Source organism: Notamacropus eugenii, chromosome 5 (genome assembly GCF_028372415.1).
Source record: "Notamacropus eugenii isolate mMacEug1 chromosome 5, mMacEug1.pri_v2, whole genome shotgun sequence".
Classification (NCBI taxonomy): domain Eukaryota; kingdom Metazoa; phylum Chordata; class Mammalia; order Diprotodontia; family Macropodidae; genus Notamacropus; species Notamacropus eugenii.
This window is the reverse complement of record NC_092876.1, coordinates 438,788,740-438,811,044: the sequence shown is the minus strand read 5'-3', so window position 1 is coordinate 438,811,044 and position 22,305 is coordinate 438,788,740. Positions and strand designations below refer to the sequence as shown.

At 34.0% G+C, this 22,305-nt stretch overlaps 1 protein-coding gene across 3 annotated transcripts in view; it reads right to left on the bottom strand.

Annotated features, from left to right (window-relative positions):
• CFAP47 (cilia and flagella associated protein 47) overlaps nucleotides 1-22,305 on the bottom strand; it is a 917,896-nt gene that overhangs the window by 329,722 nt on the left and 565,869 nt on the right. For all 3 annotated transcript variants that reach the window (XM_072615192.1, XM_072615194.1, XM_072615193.1), the window contains one exon: nucleotides 4,079-4,182. In XM_072615192.1, coding sequence (XP_072471293.1) covers nucleotides 4,079-4,182 — 104 coding nt within the window. The remainder of the gene's footprint in view (nucleotides 1-4,078; nucleotides 4,183-22,305) is intronic.

The following is a 22,305-nucleotide window of genomic DNA, read 5'->3' as shown; positions in this document are numbered from 1 at the left end:
CCTTTGTCTCAGATAATCTTGTAGTGGCTGGTAGCCCACAGTCTAGTGGACACAGTCTCTGTTGGCCATTGTCCTCTGCTATCAATTTTGGAGTTTCTCTCTTCCGGGCTATACATTTCCTGGATCAGTAATGACTAGAACTTCTATTTTAAGAGAAAACTGACAGCTCTGACATAACAACTATATCTAGACTCATAGGAGTTTAGAGTTAGGCGGAATATGCACAAACTAAGATTATGTCTATTTCCAACACTAAATCTCTTTAAAGAAGTCAGCCCTCAGCTCCAAGTATCTATGTAACAAAGAGTTAGACTTTCTCAAGATCCTCTCTGGTTTTTAACAGAGATGAATTTAAGACAGAACAAAAGGTGAACTCTGGCCTCATCCATCTATCTGATCCAAATTCTTATTCCCCTTTTGACGTGTATCTCTCAGGGGCAAAGTCCTGTAGTTGTGGTCCTCTATTCTGGCCATCCAAGCACCTTACTAAAATCTTATACACACACACACACACACACACACACACATATACATATACATACATATGTATGCACACATGTATATGTATATACGTGTGTATGTGTGTGTGATCTATGTACATATAACACGAGCAACATAATATAGACTACTTCCCCCTGATTTCAGGCAAGTAATGAATTAACTGAAAGCAAAGAAAGAAGTTAAGTGATTTGTTGAAATTTACATAAGTAGTTGTTATTGGAAGGAAGACTAGAATTCAGGTCTCCTAATGCTAAGAAAAATTCGCAGGGAAGCTAGAAGCACAGAACCCCATTGTCATCCTCTCTGCTTCCACAAGTGGCATGTTTTTAGGAAAAGAAAAATCAAGAGCAGGAAATTATTAGAATATCTCCATTTATGTTTTCCCCCTACCATAGTAACTATGGAGGAAAAAAGCAAAGTTCTCATCAAATCATAACCTATAAGCCAGCAAATTAACTGCTACAGTATATCAAGGGACATTATTTGCAATTCTTTTGTAGATCATAGATACACTATTGGATTTTTGTCATAAATGTCAACAGATAATCAAAGCAACTGCTAACAAAAAATGTTCTATTATGTGATATCTTGAGTAGTATACTTGCTTTTCGGTTTCATCTAGTGGGCATTTTTAAGCTCCTGTTATGTGACAATTGTCCTAAAATGCCAGCAGAGGCTTTCAACAGAGAAAAAGAGAGCAAAGAAAGTTCAAACACAGTACATATAAGGAACAACTTAAAACCACACAGTTGAGCTCTTACTCTGGAAAAGGAATCAGAGCAAATAGAAAGCCAAATATTTGACTGGGTCACCAGAATAACACTTTGCTCCGTTAACATAAATAAAAATTGCTCACATTTCAATAGCACTCAAAAGTTTACAAAACTCTTTTCTTACAGAAGTTCTATGAGGTATGTAGCACAAGTTTTCCTGTGCCAACGATGAGGAAATTGAGACTTAAAAAGATTAAGTGATAAGATCTTACAGCTACTAAATATTAGTGGCAGTTTTCAAATACAGATTGCCTGGCTCGAAATCCAGGAATCATTCTACTATATTATGTTTCCTTTCGGTAATAATAATCTTCACTAAATGAGAGTTGACAATGCATCCAAATAACAGACTTACCCATCCGTAAACAATATAGAACAGATTCCTGTTTATAAGGATACTCAGTAATACCCATTGTTATAGAAAGTTGTTGTTGAGTTCTGTCCAACTCTTCATGACCCTGGTTGGGGTTTTCTTGGCAAAGACTGGAATGGTTTGCCATTTCTTTCTCCATCTTATTTTACAGATGAGGAAAATGAGGCAAACAGCATTAGGTGATTTCTCCAGGGTCACACAGCTAGTAAGAATCAGAAGTTGGACATGAACTCATAAAGATAAATCTTCCTCATGCCAAGCCCATCACTGTATCTACTATGTCATTACTGCATTCAAATATTATACCATCACTGCTTAGCAGGGAGATTTTTACTAGGATCTTTTCATTCAAGTCAAGTCAATATGCATGTACTTTATATAAGGAATGGTGCATTTAAAGGTGAAAAAAAATCAAAATCCCTCGGGAGTAATTCCAATTAAGGAAGACAGTGACGTCTTGCAAAGAATGCTATTAACATTAGGAGATCTGGATTCTAATCATGGCTCTAATACTTGAAATCAATTTCACTAGATGTGCAACCCTGGATATTACATTAAACTACTTGAGCCCCAGTTTTCTAATCTCTAAAACATAAGAGCAGCCTCACATAGCACTATAAGGAAAGCATGGTAGGTGGATGAGAAATGTGCCGAAAAGTATATTAGAGAATAATTATATACATAAGCAAAGTTAAAAAGGAAATAAAAGCATGTTCTAAAATATTCAAAGAGGAAAGGATCATTTCTAGTGAAGGATAAGAGAAAGTTTCATGGAGGAAAACGTCCCTGAGTTAAACCTTAAAGACGGAGTACATGAAAATAAACTGAGATATGGAGGAATTCGTTATAGTGTTAGGGTATTGTTGTGTGAAAAGACATGAATGTGGGAGATCTTTTTACATTATTTTCAAATGGAACATGATAGCACTAGTTGATAAAATCTATAATACACATTTTGAGTTCCTTAGGTCAAATTATAAGAATATACAAGATTCCCTCTAAAGGCAAAATGAAAGACATATTACATAACATCAGGCTAATTCTTTGAGATGCTCTATTGTGTAAAATGCTATGCTTCTATGTGAGTATTTTTAAAATAATATAGTTACATTAAAAGAGAAAGATCAAAACTAGTTAAAGTGTTCTCTAAACAAATTAAAAGTGTTTCCTTGAATTCCTTTAAGACTTGGGAAAGTGAACCTTTTCCTCTACCCAGTAATCCCAGGCAAAGACTTAGTTAAGGTTTAATTATCCATGTATGTTTAATCCTATTAATCATGGCAGCTATTTAAACCCCACATTAATGCAGACTGTTCTGAATACATTTCTCCCCAATTGGCAAAGGCTAAGGGAGCACCTAGGTTGAATTCATACTGAAATGTTCCTAAAGAGCTTATTGTTATATGTTCATTTTTGATAAAATTATATAAGGACAAGGATTTAAGTTAAGGTTTAATTAGCTTCAGAAGATTAACTTCAATGCACATATCCAAAGAATTCTAAATAGTACACGATACTACATAACTAATAGGTTTTTGCATAAGCAATTGAGGCTTTTGTTACTGGATTTAAGAGGAGGATTTTTAACAACTCCAAAATGATCATTTCTGCATGGGCATTTTTTCCCCAAAGGTAGCATTAAAGCATATAAGAAAAAATCATTTCTTTATTGAGGGAATTGAGAGGATTAGAAGAGCAAGTGGTGGTGGAAATTGAATGCCCTTCGTTGACTCCATCTTGTGACTCAGTTCTGGAGTAGCTTGGTTCCCTTTCTGTTCATATTGTGGCTAGTCAAATTTCCTTCTTGTGAGAAAACTTTATTGAATCATGGGAATTGTAAGTGGCTTTTATTCCATTGTTTGAACCAAGCTCTGAGGATCTGGGAAGCTGTACCATTTTTACCTATTGCTTAGAGACACATAAATAAGGACTTAGTTTATGCTGACCAGAAACCCAGTCAGAACCAAAGGTTGGTGCAAGGAGTTTTCTCACAGTTTTACATCCCGGGAAACTCTTTGATCTTATCTAAAAACTGGTCTCACACTGATAAGCCAGTTGCTGTTTCCATCTTCCTTTGACTGAATACAAACACTTGGGAAAAGTGGGATGCCTTTCACTCTTCTCCTACCAATTTGGAAAGTCCCTAATCTTTCCTCCAATTAGAAATCATATTACCTAACTTTGTATCCTGAATGTTTCCTTTTAATTGGTCTTATCTGATTAACTGTTTTTAAAGTATAAAAGTCTATCTCCCCCTCTATCTGAGATCCAGTGCCAAAGCTGAGGAGACTCAGTTGTTGGGCCATCCCCATGCATTTCTTAATAAATTGATATGTTCATAAACTTGAACCTTTATTTCTTCAGTCATTTCACCTTTCATCCACTACATTAGACAAACAAGAATTCTTTGAAACATTTTAAGGGGACTTACCAAGGTGGCACAAGTCACTTCAATAGTATCTACAGGTGGTGCAGGGAAGCTATTAATTTCCAGGAAAAACCAGACTTTTACATGTGAAACACTTCCTTTGTTAGCTGAAAAAATAAATTCACAAAAATGGTTTTAAGTAATTTTCCTAGTGTGACTTCTCAGCATCTGTAACATATAAACATTTCTATCTTTCCCTATTACCGCAAATCAGACACTTCTATGTTATTCCTTTAGCTAGCTACATAAAGTACTCTAAGGTAAAGTCAAATTACATACATAAGTTTGGATAGAAGAAAATGTGGCAGAAAGAAGAAATGTGTAACTCAAGGGGCATTATGGGAGACGACAAGTCCAGAACAGGAGGTTGGTGGACAGGGGTGGGCTAGTGTTGAAGAGTGGTACGGAAGTGTGTTAGAGTCAACCCCTACCCAGCATAGTCAACAGTTACATTTTTGGTGTGAACATTTATGCCTCAGAAATTGGCTAACTATAAATCAGTATATGATTTGTTCTTTTGTAGATCCTGTAAACTTAAGAAAGCAATGAAGAAAATATTAATAATGAAGATTAAGCTCAAATGTGTGTCCTGCATACAATTTTTTCAAAGTGTAGATTGTTTAAATATTTCTAGTACTCCTTTGTATTGGGGCCAGTGAAAGCAAACAAATTAATTCACATTTTGTCTAAGATGTCTCCTGATCATGACTAAGAATGTCTCAACATCATTTTTAAAGCCATTTATAAGTTTAACTTTAGCAAAATAATAGCAGGGAACTAGATGGCTAATGCAGTGGATAGTGAGTGTTGGACTTGGAGTTGGGAAGACCTGAGTTCAAATTCTGCTTCAGATACTTGCGAGCTGTTTGGCTCTTGCCAGGTCATTTTACCTTTCTCTGCTGCTGGATCATCATCTGTAAAATGGGAGTAATAATAGCCTCTACCTCATAGGACTGGCTTTGCAATGTTAATATACCACATAATTGATATATTTTATTATAACATAACTAATTCAACAGAGGACACTGGCAAATTAGACCGTTTTATGATAGAATTTACAATTTCTATTCTCCAATACTTTATTTAACTTATTACATTCCTATAATGATGTGTTTGCTTTCTACCTCCTCTAAAATTAATGATCTGTTAATTGTTAAACAAGATAAATTCCGCTGCTATATCTTTAAAGGGATCTTAATTTCTCTGATGTATAGATGAGAGATACCAGAATAGAACCTTGAAAGAAGCATTTTTATGGTTCTATAACAAAAGATGATATAGCCAATTACAAATCAAAAGGTTTTCTGGTCAACAAAAATAGTGGGATCTTGCACTGCCTATGTCTTTCAGCCACTTATGTCATGCTAAAGACATGGTGTTCTCTGGAACTACTTTTGCAAAACTTGCCTGTTTTGTACTAATACACTTTTTAAGTATGCCCTCATGAACACCTAAATGATTGTCACATACAATTATATATGTGTGTGTATGTTTGTGTTTGTGTATGTGTTCATAATGTGTGTATGAGAGAAATATTTTAAAATTAATGATAAATAGAATAATTTGGGGAAGCTAAAAAATAATTAAAAATTCACCAAAATATTAAAAATGTAAGTTAGTAGTTGTTGACATTGTCTTAGGCACTGAAAAAGTTAAACTTTATTAAGGCCCAAGAATTTTTTCCCCAGTACCTTTAGTATCTTCCTCTCTTTCAGATAACTTGTCAATTTCAGTTAGCATTCAATGCCTTCACCCTTTTGTCATGGTGGATCTTCCCTATGTATACTTAGTCAAATTCAGTTGCTTTTCCCATTTTGGTCTCTTTATTGCTTTCTCTGTTTATGCATCTGGACTTTTATGGTAGAGTATAATTATAATGGAGCTACCGGACTTGATGATCAAATTTGTTTTTAAGAAACTTTATTGAATCTTTTCCACATTTGTTGTCCTATTTTCATCCTTAAATTCCTTTGAGATGACTTTGTTCACCCAGGGTTCTTGCCTATCCTTCTTTAAACTCATTTTCCTTCTACCTTTTTTTTTTGTCTGTTTTATAAGTCTATAGTGCTCATAATCTTCTATCATCCTTCTCTGTTAAGATTTTGCCAGAGTTTCTTCCCTAAAGTGATATTGTCAATAAGTCTAAGGAAGGGGAGAGAAGGAAGGAGAAAAATTTAGACCTCAAAATTGTATAAATAATAAATGTTAAAAATTGTCTTTACATGAAATTTGAAAAAATAAAATAGCATTACAAAGAATAATACAGTTCTCAGCAACCATTTACCATCTTTAGCCACTGTCACTCCAGAATCAGAAGAGGAAAGGGGGAAGGGATTAAGCATTCTAATAGGTCTTGCATAATGATGATATATTCTTCCAACATTTATCTAGGTCATTAATAGTATTTGACTTATTCTTCTGCCAGGACTATACCTATCCTGCTAGAATCTGCCAAAGCTCATGCTCTACAGGCATAGTCTTTAAGAACATATCTTCACCTTAGCACAGCAATGAGGTATCAGAGAAAGAATCTGTGTAATACTTCATAAGTAAAAATACTAATAAACTCAATCTGATTATTAAAAAAATGAGTATCAGGAAATATCAGGTCTAGCTTAGTTGCTGTTTCTTCCATGAAATCCATCCCCTGAACATAATTTCGAGGAGAGATCATTGCTTTCTCCTCTGATTTTTTTATTGCACTTTACTCATACTTGTCCAATTATTTTATTATATTCTAATTTGTGTCATAATCAATTGTGTTCATGTCTAATCTTTCATTCTAGATAGTGAGGTCCTAGAGGGCATGGATTCTCTCTTCCTAGTCATTTATTTATTGCTTATAACACTGAGAATAGTTATTTCCCAAGGGAGGTTATTAATAAATGTTGAATTCAATTATTCATGTTTTTAAAGTATTTAATTTTATTATCCTTTGAGAATTTAACAAATTAAAGATTTACTAAAGCACTTAGTATGTCAAAAATAATATAGTCCCTGTTCCTTGCAAGTTTACAGTTTAATAGGGATATTAATAGGTATACACAATATATTGCTATAATATGTGAATTTGTTCCAACACAGTCAATGTACTAGGAAACATTTTGAACACTAACTCAAATTTTTAGTCGAATTCTGCCTCACTTCTTCTTTGAGAAACTGTAAGATTGTAGAATATGGAATTATTTCACAAAAACTTACAAAGGGCAACTTATTCATTGCTCACAAGTAAATTTCAAGTCTTTGCCAAGGTAAAGTTTAATACTTACTATATATTCTAGTCTAGTAGGAGCTGTGATCAGAGATTTTGGCCTCTAACCTCAGTCTGAGAGTTTAGGTCTGTCCAACTTGCTAATATAGGCAGGAGTTCAAGCCTAGCAGCCAAGAAGGCAGTCACTGTTTATTGCAGTATTTAAACATTTCTTAACTATTTCACATATATGACTGCACTGCCTTTTTTTAAAATTAGGTTCCTATTTTTTTATGAGTCACTGACACAGCTTATCTATTTATCTATTTTTAGTTTTCAACAGTCACTTTTATAAGAATTTGAATTCTAAATTTTACCCCTCCCCTCATCCCTTTCCAAGATGGCATGGAGTCTGATATAGGCTATACATGTACAATCATATTAAACATATTTTTCACATTAGTCATGTTCTGAAAGAAAAATCAGAAAAAAAAGGGGAAAAAGCACAAGAAAGAAAAAAACAAACAGAGAGAGAGAGAGAATAGTATATTTTGATGTGCATTCAGACTCCATAGTTCTTTCTGAGGGATATGGGTAGCATTTTCTGTCATGAATCTTTTGAAATTGTCTAAGATCATTGCATTGCTGAGAAGAACCCAGTCTATCAAAGTTGGTCATCACACAGTGTTGCTGTTGCTGTGCACAATGTCCTCCTGGTTCTGTTCACTTCACTCAGCATCAGTTCATGAAATCTTTCCAGCCTTTTCTGAAATCCAACTGCACATCTTTTCTTATGGAAAAATTCTATCCCATTACATTCATATTCCACAATTTGTTCAGCTATTCCCCTATTGATGGGCATCCTCTCAGTTTCCAGTTCTTTGCTACCACAGAGAAAACTTCTGTAAATATTTTGTACATTCGGGTCCTTTTTTCCTTTGTATGATCTCTTTTGGATACAGACCTAGCAGTGCTGTTGCTGGATCAAAGGGTACACACAGTTTGACTGCCCTTTCAACGTAGTGCTGACACTAGTTCTGAGTACTATACTCCTAATCCTATTTTCACCATGAGCGCTATGTGTTACATTGCATAATTTGGAATACTGGGAATACATGACAAGTTAATAGCTGTCTATATTGTACTATATAAGACTGAATGTACCAAGGTTAAGTATAATAAGAGAGATATCACTTTGATCTAGAAGGAAAACATGGAAGCCTTTATGGAGAAGATGGGACCTGAAATCAGTTTCAAAACAAGAGAATCATTTCAAGAAATGCAGATGTGGATGGAGGGTGAAATAAGTTTCAGGTATAAGGCATTATATGCATTATATATATATATATGCAATATATATAATATTACATATATACACTATAGGCATTATATAAATGCCTATGCATTACTACAGAGCAGCAGAAAAGGGAAGGGCAAGATTTGAGAATAGCTAGAATTCCAATTTCTTAGAAAATATAGTGCATGGAGTGTAGTGCAATGAAAAGGTTAGCTTTCTGAAGTACTCAAATGCAAGATTTAGGATCGGTAATTTTGTCAGGCAGGCAGTGGGTATTCCCTGAATGGTTTTTGAAACAAGGGAGTTAAACATACTGAGACCCATGAATTAGGATGATTAAATTTTGTAGCAACGTGAATGACAGATACAAGAGGCAAAAGGGCTAATAAGGAAGAATTTGAATATGTTCTATTCAGAGAAGATGAGGATCCAAACCAAAGTACCTACCATTGTATGAGCAGGAAAGAAGGTATAGAAGTAATATATTGCCAAGATACAATTCACTGAACTCAGAAACTGATTATTTGAGGGAGAAAGAATGAACCAAAAGATAACTCCCAGGTTTCAATCCTCAGTGACTAGGAAGGTGTTGATACCATCAATGAGAACAGTGAAGTGGGGAGAACAGGTTTAAGTGGAAAGCAGATGTATTAGTCATAATGACACAGAAACTAAGAAGAAAGCTCTCTTCTCTATACTTCCTATTCTTGGAAATGTATCTTAAAATAAATCCTGATTGTGAAAACTGAAACTTCACTAGAAATTCTGAAGTCATTACTCTGTACAAAGTGATGTCATTTGATTATTATATTCCTGTTATATTTGATGGCACAGCTTGCCATCGAAAATACTCCCAGAAGCAGTTAGTTATCTTGAAAGCAAAATATGATGAGCTTAAATAAAAATAAGCCTTCAAAACTGAAGAGAAAAAGATCTATTGTATAGCCTTGTTTCAAAGATTAAACTTTAGGATCAAGAAGTTTTATTGACCACAAAGATATCACATGGCCAATAGCTTCAAGCTCTAATGATAAAATGATAAGATTAGAAAACTCACATGAAAGAAAAAGACATAAACCCCTAAGAAATATCCTCTCGGAAAAGATACTAGATGCTTTGAAATGCTTACACCTATTTTTTTTTAAGTTAACTTTGGTAGGGATATAAGAGTTAAACAAAATTAACATTTAAGAAACAGAAATGTAGTAGAACATTCCCAAGGAAGAGGAAAAAAAACCCATGGTTTTTATCTTTTACAAAATGTCCAAGTAAATGATAGAAAATGATTCCAGATAAAACAATACATTCACTTTTTGGTTTGGCAAAGAACCAGAAGCAAAGCAGGTGCCAACTGATTGGTGTATAGCTAAATAAATCTTCAATGGAATGTCCCTGTATTATAAGAAATAACAAATGTGAAGATTAAAGAGGTAGGAGAAAAGGTAAACCAAACTGATGCACAATAATCAGAAACAGAGAAATAATAAGCTTAATGAAACTGAAAGTTGCTTAATTATAATGAACATTCTTGGACCCGTAGACAAGTTGAGAGAATACACCTCTCTCCACTGAAGGAGATGAGGGTAGAGATTATGGAAGTGAAATATTACAGTTATGCCTTCCATATCCCTGGGATTAGGGATATGACACCACCATGATCTGGAAAATCCACATAAAATTTTTGGCCCTCCCTTCATACCAGAGAAAAGATTGTATTTATGTATGTATGTATGGTATTTATTTAAATGTATATATTTATAGTATTAAAAGACAAAATATGTTGATTATACAATACCATACATTTATTGTATGCATTTCTGAGTTTCTAAACTTTTTCTGTATCATCTGCTGGCCTTCATGTGTCATCTACAGCTCCTGCAAAATACCCCAAAAATTCCTACTTAATTGCTTATGCTGATCTGTAATATTTTGAAACTGTAATGAAGAAAGTTGTGATGTGGAAGGGATAACTATATACTTGTAGATGTTATCAACATGTTTGTTCAACTGATCTGCCTCCCATAACCACCACCATTTTGTTTTGAATCAGTTACAAAGAATAGATTTCTGTGTTGAGGAGACAAGGAGGGATAGTATTTGAAATTGATGGAATATTAAAATAAAAAGCATCACTTTATTTTTTAATCCAAGGAGGAAATCAAGTTACTATGTAAAGACAAATTCTGAAAGCTGAAAGAAAAAGTTTCCTGCTCTTTCCATTACAGCATAGCCATCTTTCATCGATTAAAAAAAATTAATGATATTTGCACAGAGTAAGGTCAGTCATAAAAATGGTAGGATGGCAGGGGAGGGATATTGAGAAGGAAAGGAAAATGATGATTTTAAGATTTGGATTTAAGATTTTAAGAATTGGGCAGTAAGTCAAAAGAGAATTAGGCAATGTGACAGCACACACCAGCAAGTTCTAAAAGCAATATATTACTCTTTCACTAGGTTTTCATGAGAACCAATGAATTTGAGGCAGTTTAAATACTATTTTTTTAAATTTGTTTAATTAAGTTGTCTTCAGGTTGACACTTACTCTTAGAATAATGATCTAAGCAATGAAAGGATCAAAAGGGAAGGAAAACTGGAAGTAGAGTTAATGAGAAATTTATGTCTTAGATAAAATACTTTTTCTCTACATTCTTAGCAACCTCCTGCAAGGAGTTTACTATAAACCTCCAGTTGATCCTGTAATGTAGAAATACTCTAATACATAAGCACTCAGATTTTTAAGAGTAAGATTTAAAAGAGAACAGTAGTGTCCTGTTTGGGGTCATTGTTGGTAACAGAATATTAGACATGTCATAGACCTGAAATAGTAAGGCAGCTCTGTCCCTTTGTGAGGTAAAAGCTGATAACAGCATCAAGAGCATCCTTCCATTGTTGGAAATGTCCTTTTCAGAAGGGATAAAGAAAAATTCAGTGATGAAGTGGAAGAAGGAAGGAAGGAAGGAAGGAAGGAAGGAAGGAAGGAAGGAAGGAAGGAAGGAAGGAAGGAAGGAAGGAAGGAAGGAAGGAAGGAAGGAAGGAAATAGACATTTATATATCAGTTACTAACTAACCAAGTTATGTCTTGTGATCTCTGCTCTATAGTAAGAAAGGGGTTCATCTACAATACACACACACTAGGGAAAAGGGCCATGGTGGCTCTGTAACACGATAAAGATCACTGATAAAAGAGCAGAAGTCAAGATCAGACTCTATGATATATATTTCAAAGAGAAAGAGTAAGTGGAGTATTGGTAGGAAATATGTTGAAAATAACTGTGAGGAGTCTGAGTTCATAGAATCATAAATTTAGAGCTAAAATCATCTTAAAAGTAATCTAGTATATTTCCCTCATTTTAAAGAATATGAAACTGAAGTCCACAGAAGTTAAATAAAATGTTTAGAAACATATAGATGGCAACTAGAAGAGATGATATCTAAGCTCGTCTTCCAAATCCAAATCTATTCCTTTTTTTCCACTATTCGTTGCAATCTGTCCTTTCTGCCAAGCCCAAAGTGAGCATAACTGAACAGACCATGGAGAGACATAAACCCAGTGCTTAGTATGGTACCTCTCACATGCTAGGTGCTTAATAAATGTACTGATTTAGTAGACTGATTGACCAACACAGGGAAATTCATTGTTATATCTTGGGGAGCTGTGATGTCTTCTTACTGTTCCGTCTTCTTAATTAGCTCCATAATAATAACTTCTAAGGATTCTTTCAAAGAAATTCACACATCAGGATGAATTTTGAAGGTGAGATTTAAGCATCTTCATGTGGCATTTTGGCTGTCAAGATCATTATAAACAAAATTATTGAATTAAGTAATATTTATTGTAGTCTGTAAGAAAGTCTAAAGTGAAATGAATAAAAAATGTAAAAACATTTACAGAAAATATATATTAATAATAAAATATTTCCAAAGTTAAAAAACTGTCATACTCATTGCAACATATAAATGCTTAGTTAGTAGTATATTACTCTACCCTTAAGTTAAAATGAATTTGACCAATCCATTGAAACTCATATGTGTATGTATAGATGGATCAATAGAGATAGACAGAGATACATACATACACTAAAGTGTCCGTATAAAAAGTGCATCAGTAACTAGTAATAAAAATTATAGAATTATATGGCTAAAATTTTAAGTTATTATTTTGTTGCTTGTATTCTCCAATTTAGTGCAGAATATAATACAAGTTCAATCACGTAATTTAGTTATCAATTTTTTTAGAAATCTACAAAAGTGAATTAAAATGTCATCAAACTTCATTACAGAACACTAAACAGAGTTGAAACTATCAAGATATCAAAGAAAATTGCATAATTTGTTGAGACCTATGCACCCTGCCTGAACTGTACAGTAAGTTTAATAAACTGCTTGTGACCTGTACAAAAAGTCTATTTATCTTCAGGCTCTTTTTCCAGATTCCTATTTTAGTGACATTCCAGCTAACTAGTACAGAGTCAATGAATTCAAAGGATTGGTGCTTCCTCCTAAGTCTACTGCTTATTAGTTGTGTGACCTTAGGTAAGTCACTTAACCTTTCTATTCCTTGGTCTTTTCATCTGTTACATGATGAGACTGAACTTAATGGCCTTCTAGCTCAAAAGACTATGATCATATAAAGCTAGTTTCAAGAATCGAAGCACCCTGAGAAGATCTAAAGAACTGAAATTTTTGAAAATGTCCATTTGAAGACAAAATTCTTCATTTTAAAAAAAGTCTACATTTTTTCTGAAAGTGTCTGCAAAAGATAATAGGTTTAAGAACTCAGTTTGGTAGATTTGACAATGATCTGCAGAGCACATGAAGTTAAGTTCTGATGAATAAAATGTAATTTTCTTTCTTATTTTACATTATTTTTCTAGATCTGAGGATATAAAGGTAAGTTTTTCATGACTCATAAGTCTCATCTACATAGATAAAATCGATGACAAAAATAAACAGTGTGATTTTTTTTTCAAAAAGTGCAAATACACAATGAATTAGTCTTTATTACAGGAAGCTCAGGTCATTACCAAACAAAGAATGGTTTACTTTTCTTTTGTAAAGTGAAAAAGATCACCATTTCTGAGTATTTTTGGGGTGACCAAAAATAAAGTTGTTGCTTGAAGAATATTTAAAAACAATTTACATCATAAATTATTTCAAACAGCTTTGTCTTATAAATTTTCTGTCTTTTTTTTCCTATCAGCTCTAAATAAGGGATTCAACTCAAGTGCTGAACATTTTCTTTTGGGTCTTTTAACATATTGTGTATGTCTGTGTACTATTTGGGCTTTCTACATAATATTCCTTGAATCTAAATTCATATCACAAATGTCCTTGATAATGGTTTTCATAACACTCTTCCAACTACAACATTATTGGTAATATTCTCTAGATGTCTTGTATCTATCATGTGTCCTTCCACTATCTTTTAAATCATCTGCAATTTCAATTTTTCCAATATCATGGCATTTAACGGTTTATAGTTAGGTAGTATCCTGGAGGATAATGGACAAGCATTTGCAGTAGGGAGCAGTTGAGGTTAAATGAAAACAATGGATAATTTCTCAAACATAAGCTAGCTACATCTCTTTACTTTTCCTTCTATTCAATTCTTGGTCCATATCATAGTCCAAATATGGGTCCTGTTTAAGACTTACTAACAATGTATTAAATGAATTAACTTTCTATTTAACGTAGCATTTTTTAATCTTGTCAAAATGTTTTCTTTCTTCATTATGAATACTTAGGCCTGTTCTCTATCAAATGACAATTAATTTCACTGAAGTATCTATCTCTCATCCATTTAACCAACAAAGTGATTTTTCTAATGCCCAGGTCCAACTGGCATGCCCTACTCAATAATACTCCAGTGGTTGCCTAAGACTTTCAGAATCAAATACAAAATGCATACAAAATAAATACAAAATTTAGTACTTAAAGTCCTTCATTACCTAGTCCCTCCTACCTTACCAGTATTCTTACATCTCACCCCCTACCATGTCCTCTTTGATCCCGTGACGCTGGTCTCCTGGATGTTAACAAGATACTCCATCTCTCAAAGAACACACTCTTTCCTCAAATCCATCTATTGACTTCTCTGGTTTCTTTAAAATCCTATCTTTTATAGGAAGTTATTTTCAACATTTGGAATTCAAAGTATTAGAAATGAATGTTGAGAATTGGTTTTGCATACAACTGGGAAATAAGAAATACAGGTAATGGGGTATAGAAATCTATCTTGCCCCAGAAGAAAAGAGAGAAGATGGGGATAAGGGAAGGGCAGGATGTACTAGAAGGGAGGGCAAATTGAGGGAAGGGATAATCATAATGCAAGGAGTTATGGGGGGGGGAAGGGAGAGATGGGGAGAAAATTTGGAACTCAAAATTTTATGGAAATGAATGTCAAAACTAAAAATAAATAAATAAACATTAAAAAAAGAAGGAAAGCAAGAAACTGAAGAACATATACAGCAAGTTTCTCTGATAAAGGTTTCATTTCTCAAGTATATAAGAAACTGAGTCAAATTTATAAATATATAAGTCAATTCATAATTGGTAAATGCCCAAAGGGCATGAACAGGCAGTTTTCAGAAAATGACAACAAACCTGTCTGTAGTCATATAAAATGTCCTATACTATTGATTAGAAAAAAAGCAAATTAAAATAACTCTGAGGTACCATGACACACCTGTGAGGATGGCTAACATAACAGAAAAAGAAAATGAAAATGGTAGATGGAACATAGAAAACTGGAACACTAGTGCATTATTGGTGGAATTATGAATTCATCCAATCATTTTCAAAACAGTTTGGAACTATGTCCAAAACTATGCTATCAAATTGTACATAAAATTGACCCAATAATACAATTACTACATTTATATCCAAAATTACAAAGGGAAAAGACTTATTTGTACAAAAATATTTTAGCAGCTCTTTTTGTGGTGACAAAGAATTGGAAAATGGGATGATGTCCATCAATTGGGGAATGGCTAAACAAGACTTTTATCAAAGATTTTTATTATGACAGTATATGATTGTGATGAGATACTATTGTGTCATAAGAAATGATGAGGTGGATGGTTTTACAAAAACCTGGAAAGACTTGCATGAAACAAGTAGCAGCAGAAGAACATTGTAACATAGCAACAGCAATATTGTATGAGGATGAGTCTAAGAGCAGATTGAATCATATTTTTCATTTTATTTTTCTTGCAATATATCTAATATGTAAATATTTTGCATGTATAACACATTCCCTGCTTTCTCATTGGGTGGAAGAATATTGGGAAGAAAAGAGAGAATTGAAAACAAATAAAAAATAATGCCTTCTTTCTGTTAATTATTTTCCATTCATCCTGTATACAACCTGTTTGTATATATTCCCTTGCATCTTGTCTCCCCCATTAGAGCATGAGTTCCCAGTCTTTTGCCTCTATTTGTATCCCCAATATTTAGCACAGTGCCTGCTACATGGTAGGTGCTTCATATATGTTTACTGATCTCCATCTTTCTTTCTTTCTTTCCTTCTCCCCACAGGATGATCCAGAAAGGGGTAGTGTCATGTTTGCCAGTTCTTGGGAGAATTTCTATCATGTTTAGGATGTACACCTCAAGGACATACCTTGTGTTCGTTTCCTGTTATCTATCATACTGTTCACTTAATAATTCTGACCAGTGTGTTTCCAACCATCACTTTTTGTCTCTCTTTCTTGTAAACAGTACTTAATTGTCTTTTTCCTGGATGCATCTGTGGATCCCTATCGCCCTCCTTAGAGCACCACAAGGATCTGTAAACTCTTCAAAGATTCCAAACTACAGTCACCACGGATGCAATGAATATCTAAACCCATAAGTCTACTGGTTCTTCATCCTTTCTCTGTACCATATTCTTCTACTTGACTGTTGTTAAAATTCCACTTTGCTGATTTAGTTTTGATTTCTTTGTTTTCCCTGTGAAGCTCTACTTTAATTGTTTAAAGGAACTTTTCATTTTACATGACAATCTGAGTAATTGTTTCGAATATCTTCTGTAGTTGAAATATAAACTTTGATTTTGTCCAAGCATAGCTATCATCTGACATTGATACAGATACTAACATAGTATACATATTTTGCATGTCACTACTAAATTTGCCAAGCCCCACATTCTTGCTGAAAGAGGGATGGCATAGGGGTTGAGAAGGAGTCCTTGGTTCTCTAAAATTATTCTAGCGAACTCTCATAGCAAAAAGCCATGTAAAACTTTTTTACCAAGAAATCTGTAAAAAAAAAAAACCTACTAAGAATAAAGTTTTGATCAATAGCTAGTGAAGACAGAAGGCATTAGAGCAAAATGACATCAAGACAAAAACTATAATTAATACTGTGAGGTCAGGAGAGGTTGAAAGAGGTACAAAAAAGGTTTCTAATTTAAGCTATCTGGCAGAAAATAGCAGAGGACCATTCTCTTGGCATTAAGATTTTTGTAGGTAACTGGGAAAGAAAATAACTATCTCAGGAAGATAAAATAAGATCTGCTATAAATAAAGCTTCAATTATAGGTCAGCAGGCATAAATAATCCTGATGCATGTCAATAGACACTACTAAGGAATAAAAGCTTTAATCTAAAAGCTCAGGGTTTGTAAGAGTTTGGCAGTTCAAAAGATATTATATCCTTACAACAACTATACATTAAAATTTCTGGAAAAACCCAGAATCTGTATCTCTAAATATATACTGTATATTTACAGTATCTCATCCCTAGAAATATATGCTGTAAACTGTATCTCTAAATATACACACATATACACACATACATACATATACATGTATATATACACATTCACATGTATACATATATGTGTATATATATACACACATATATATTATTTATTTATTAAATCTTCCATGGACCAGGAGATGTTGTTATACCTGTTTAAAAATTTTAGTAGAGCATTTACAGTCATACTAAAAATCACTTAAATACTTCTATATAAAACCAACTCTTTGATTATATTTTTCATAGTACATCTTTATATTTTTCGTAGTACATCTTTCAAAATGCAAGAATTTAACTTCTTTGACTAAGATATCAAAGTCAATATTCCCATTTTTAAAAATAAATAAATAGGTATGGGGTCTTCAGAGTAGGAGAGAAGAATAATCCTTTCATTTTCCCCAGAACTCAGAACCTTATACATACACCTTTAACACATATACCATCAACACAAAACACATGAAGAAATTCTGAGTACTATTAGAAGAAGGAAAATTTACTTTACAAATATAACCATACAGAGGCAGAGTCATGATGGCAGAATAAAGGCAGACTCATCCGAGCTCTCTCCTAACCCTTGCCCCCACCAAATACCTTTAAAATGACATTATATAAATTTTAGAGCAGCACAACTCACAAAAATATGGAATGAAACAAATTTCTAGACCAACACAACTCTGAAGGTAATAGGAAAGTCTCTTGCAAAAGGGTGAAAGAGGACCACAGGCTGGCACAGACCAGTCAATGCAGACTTGATCCCAGTAAACATGGAGTTGGCCTCCAGGCTACTGAATCACTGGCAGCAGTGTTGATTTTCAGATTTCTGAGCCCATAGGCACCAAAGACAACTTAGAAGGCTAATAGGAAAAGTCTTTCAGAGCTGGGTGAGAAAGAAGTGCAGTCCAGCACAGGCTGTGCAAGAACAACCCCCAGCAAACCAAGAGTAGACCTTGGAATAACTGAATCAGCAGCAGAAGCTGCTTCCAGAGCTCTCAACCAAATAGACAGTAAGGAGGTCTAAACACTGGTCAAAAGGAGATTGTAGGGGGCTCTTTGTTAGCACTGTTGCAGTCCTAGGTGACACTCCCAGGGCAAGCAGAAACACTATCATAGCAGAACTTGTGGCAGCAGTGGAGGGTGAATCTTCCTCATTGTTCCAGGGCAGAAAAAAGTGCTTATGGTCACCCACAAACCACAGCATGGTCCAGGAGAGGGGAACACATCTCTCCTTAGATCATATCACCTTGGAAGAACCGAAAATTTACAGGTCCCTAGAAGTAACTATGAAAACAGCTGCACTAAACCCCTCAAACTTGGCACAGGGCACCTTCCACACTGAAAGCAGAGTCCTACCTTAGCAAAGAGTTACAAGTCAAAAAGTAGGCTGGGAAAATGAGCAAATAGGAGTGGGGGGAGGACTCTCATTATAGAAATTTATTGTGGTGACAAGAAAGACCAAAACCCACACTCAGAAGAAGACAACAAAGTCAAAGCTTCTGCATTCAAAACCTCCATGAAAAATATGAATTGGTCTCAGGCCATGAAAGAGCTCAAAAAGGATTTTGAAAATCAAGAAAGAGAAGTAGAGAAAAAGTTGAGAAGAGACATGACAATGATGCAAGAAAATTATGAAAAGAACAAGTCAACAGTTTACTAAAGAAGACCCTCCCAAAAAAACTGAAGAAAATAACATGTTAAAAGACAAACTAGGAAAAATGGTAAAAAGAGGTCCAGAAAGCCCATGAGGAGAACATTGCCTTAAAAAACAGAAACTTCCAGATGTAAAAGAGTGTTCATAATCCCACTGAAGAAAATAATTCCTTAAAAAGTAGAATGGAGTTAAGAGAAGCTAATGACTTTATGAGAAATCAAGAAATCACAAAACAAAACCAAAAGAATGAAAAAATAGAAGACAATTTGAAATATCTCATTGGAAAAACAACTGACCTGAAAAACAGATCCAGGAGAGAAAATTTAAAAATTACTGGACTACTTGAAAGTCAGTATCAGAAAAAAAGGCTAGATATTATCTTTCAAGAAATTATCAAGAAAAGCTGCCCTGAAATCCTAGAAACAGAATATAAAATAGAAGTTGAAAGAATTCACTGATCACTTTCTGTAAGAGATTCCAACATTAAGACTGCCAGGAATATTATAGACAAATTTCAGAATTCCTAAGTCAAGGAGAAAATTTTGCAAGCATCCAGAAAGAAACAATCCAAGTACTATGGAGGCACAATTAAGATAACACAAGATTTAGCAACTTCTACAATAAAGGATCAAATGGCTTAGAATATAATACTCCAGAGGGCAAAGGAGCTAGAATCCATGAGGGGGCAAATAGACATTCAACAACAAAAAGGTTTTTCAGGCATTCTTGAGGAAAGATCAGAGCTAAATAGAAATCTTGACTTTCAAATATTAGACTCAAGAGAAGCATGAAAAGATAAACAGGAGAAAAGAAATCATAAAGGATTTATCAATGTTAAACTGTTTATATTCCCACATGGAAAGACGATCTTTATAACTCATAAGAACTTTCTCATTACTAGGGCAGTTATTAGGAGCTTATATAGACAGAGAGCACAGGTATGAGTTAAATATGAAGGGATGATAACTAAAAAAATAAAATTCAGGAATGACAGAGGAATGTACCAGAAAAGAGGCAAAAGAAATTTTTTACAGTGGAGGAGAAAAAGAGGGAGGTAAGAGAGTGAGTGAATCTTACTCTCATCAGAATTGGTTCAAAAAAAAGAATAACATACACACTCAATTGGCTATAGAGATCTACCTTACATTACAGGAAAGTAGGGGGGAAAGGGATAAAAGAAGGGAGGGCAGATTGGGGGAGAGAGTAGTCAGAATCAAATCACTTTTGAGGAGGGATAGGGTAAAAGTAGAGAGAGAATCGAATAAACAGAGGGGAATAGGATGGAGGAAAATGAAGTTAGTTTTTTACAACATGACTATTATGGAAGTGTTTTGCAGGACCACACATGTATAAATCATATCAAATTGCTTACCTTCTCAATAAGGGAGATGGGAAGGCAGGAAGGGAGAGAATTAGGAACTCAAAGTTTCAAAAATGACAAATTATTTTTACATATAACTGGCAAAAATAAAATAATAAAAAATATAACCACAGGAAGTTGAAAAATTTACTTTAAAAATATAACCATAAGCTCAATCTTTTCGTGACTGTGTTCCTAAATTAGAAATCCTTGAATGGATAAGTTTTAAATACGAGAAGCATGGTAGACTACAGAGGGCTGTCCTGGGCATCAGGGAACCAGGAATCAAATTATGCCTCTCTGATCTTGAATAAGTCATTCAAGCTCTCTGGAACTCAGTTTCCCCATATATAGGATGAGAAAGTTGCATCTTATGTCCTCTAAGGTCCCTTCTGATTCCAGATATTTGGAGATCATATATAAAAAAAAATACATGCTTCTTTTTCCTACTCTCATATATAATTTCTATTCATATGATTTTATGTCTGTGCACAGAAGATATGAATGTCTGCATAATGTATGTATTTATACAACATATACACTTTCTATATATGTCTATATGTATATGCATATATACACATACATGTACATTTGATGTGTGTATACATTTTTATACATGATTATATGCATGTGTACATATTCATTATGAATATGCATTCATATTTAATAAATATTAATGTATTTAATAAACTTCATGAACATTCTAATAGGTTCATCTTACCTCTAGCATCAAATATAAAGTCTTTTGACATTTAAAACTCTTTATAACCTGTTTGCTTAATGTCTTTCTGGGCTTCTTACACTTTATTCCATTCAGCATCATCTATGACCCAGTTACCCTAACATATTTGCTATTCCTTGCAAAAAACTCTACATCAACTTCTCCCTACCTTTGCACTGACTGTCCACCATGCCTGAAATATTCAACAATTTATCGCTAATCCTTAGTTTCTCTGGCTGTATTCAAGATTCTGCTCAAATACCACTTTACACACATACACACACACACACACACACACATCCTATGCACAGTAGTAAGAACATAGATTAGTGAGTAAGGGTGGGGTAAGGGAGGAAGCACCTATCATATCATCAATTACCGTAGTGTGTTGCTTGTAGTGGAATTTTAGATATTCAGTGTTACCTTGGCTGAGAAACCAACTCTCTGTATTTCACTTAACCAATTGTACCAGTTTCAAAATACTAAGTTGAAAATTCTTCCTCCACATAAAATCATAACATTTAATTAGAAATTTTCTTTATACCCCCAAAACAAAATGATTAAGAATAAGAATCATTCAATAGACACAGGAAGAAGGACAGGATGAAAGAAGAGAGGGAATACAATAAATGGGGGAGGGGGAATAGGATGGAGGGAAATACAGTTAGTATTTTACAACATAACTATTATGGAAGTGTGTATAACCTAGATTGAACTGCTTGCCTTCTCAATGAGTGGAAGTGGGGAGGGAGGGAGAGAATTTGAAACTCAATGTTTTAACAAAAGAATGTTAAAATTATTTTTACATATAACTAGAGGAAAATAAAATACTATCAATCTATCTATTTGTGTGTCTATATCTGCACATATATATGTGTATGTATATATGTATACATATATATACATACATTCATATATGACTGTGTTAAGTACAACAATCTTCTAACAGTTTTGTGCTAGTCTCCACAGTATTAAACAAGTGTACATAAAGCATACCTACTGTCCTCATGTGATGCTAATCAATATAGGATCTTTTTATTTTAGTATAATCAAGTGCCTCAGACTGAATTTTGCCTTTATCAATCAAGAGTCTTTACAAGGAGTAGAGTACAGAAACAAGTTTCTTTAACTAGAAACAGTATATATATTTGTAGTGTTAATTATTTAAGTGTGATTAAAGATCTTTCCCACCCATTGATGGGCCTGCTCATTGTGGGAAGCTTGATTAGTGGAGTTCTTTTGTAGGATGGTCCTA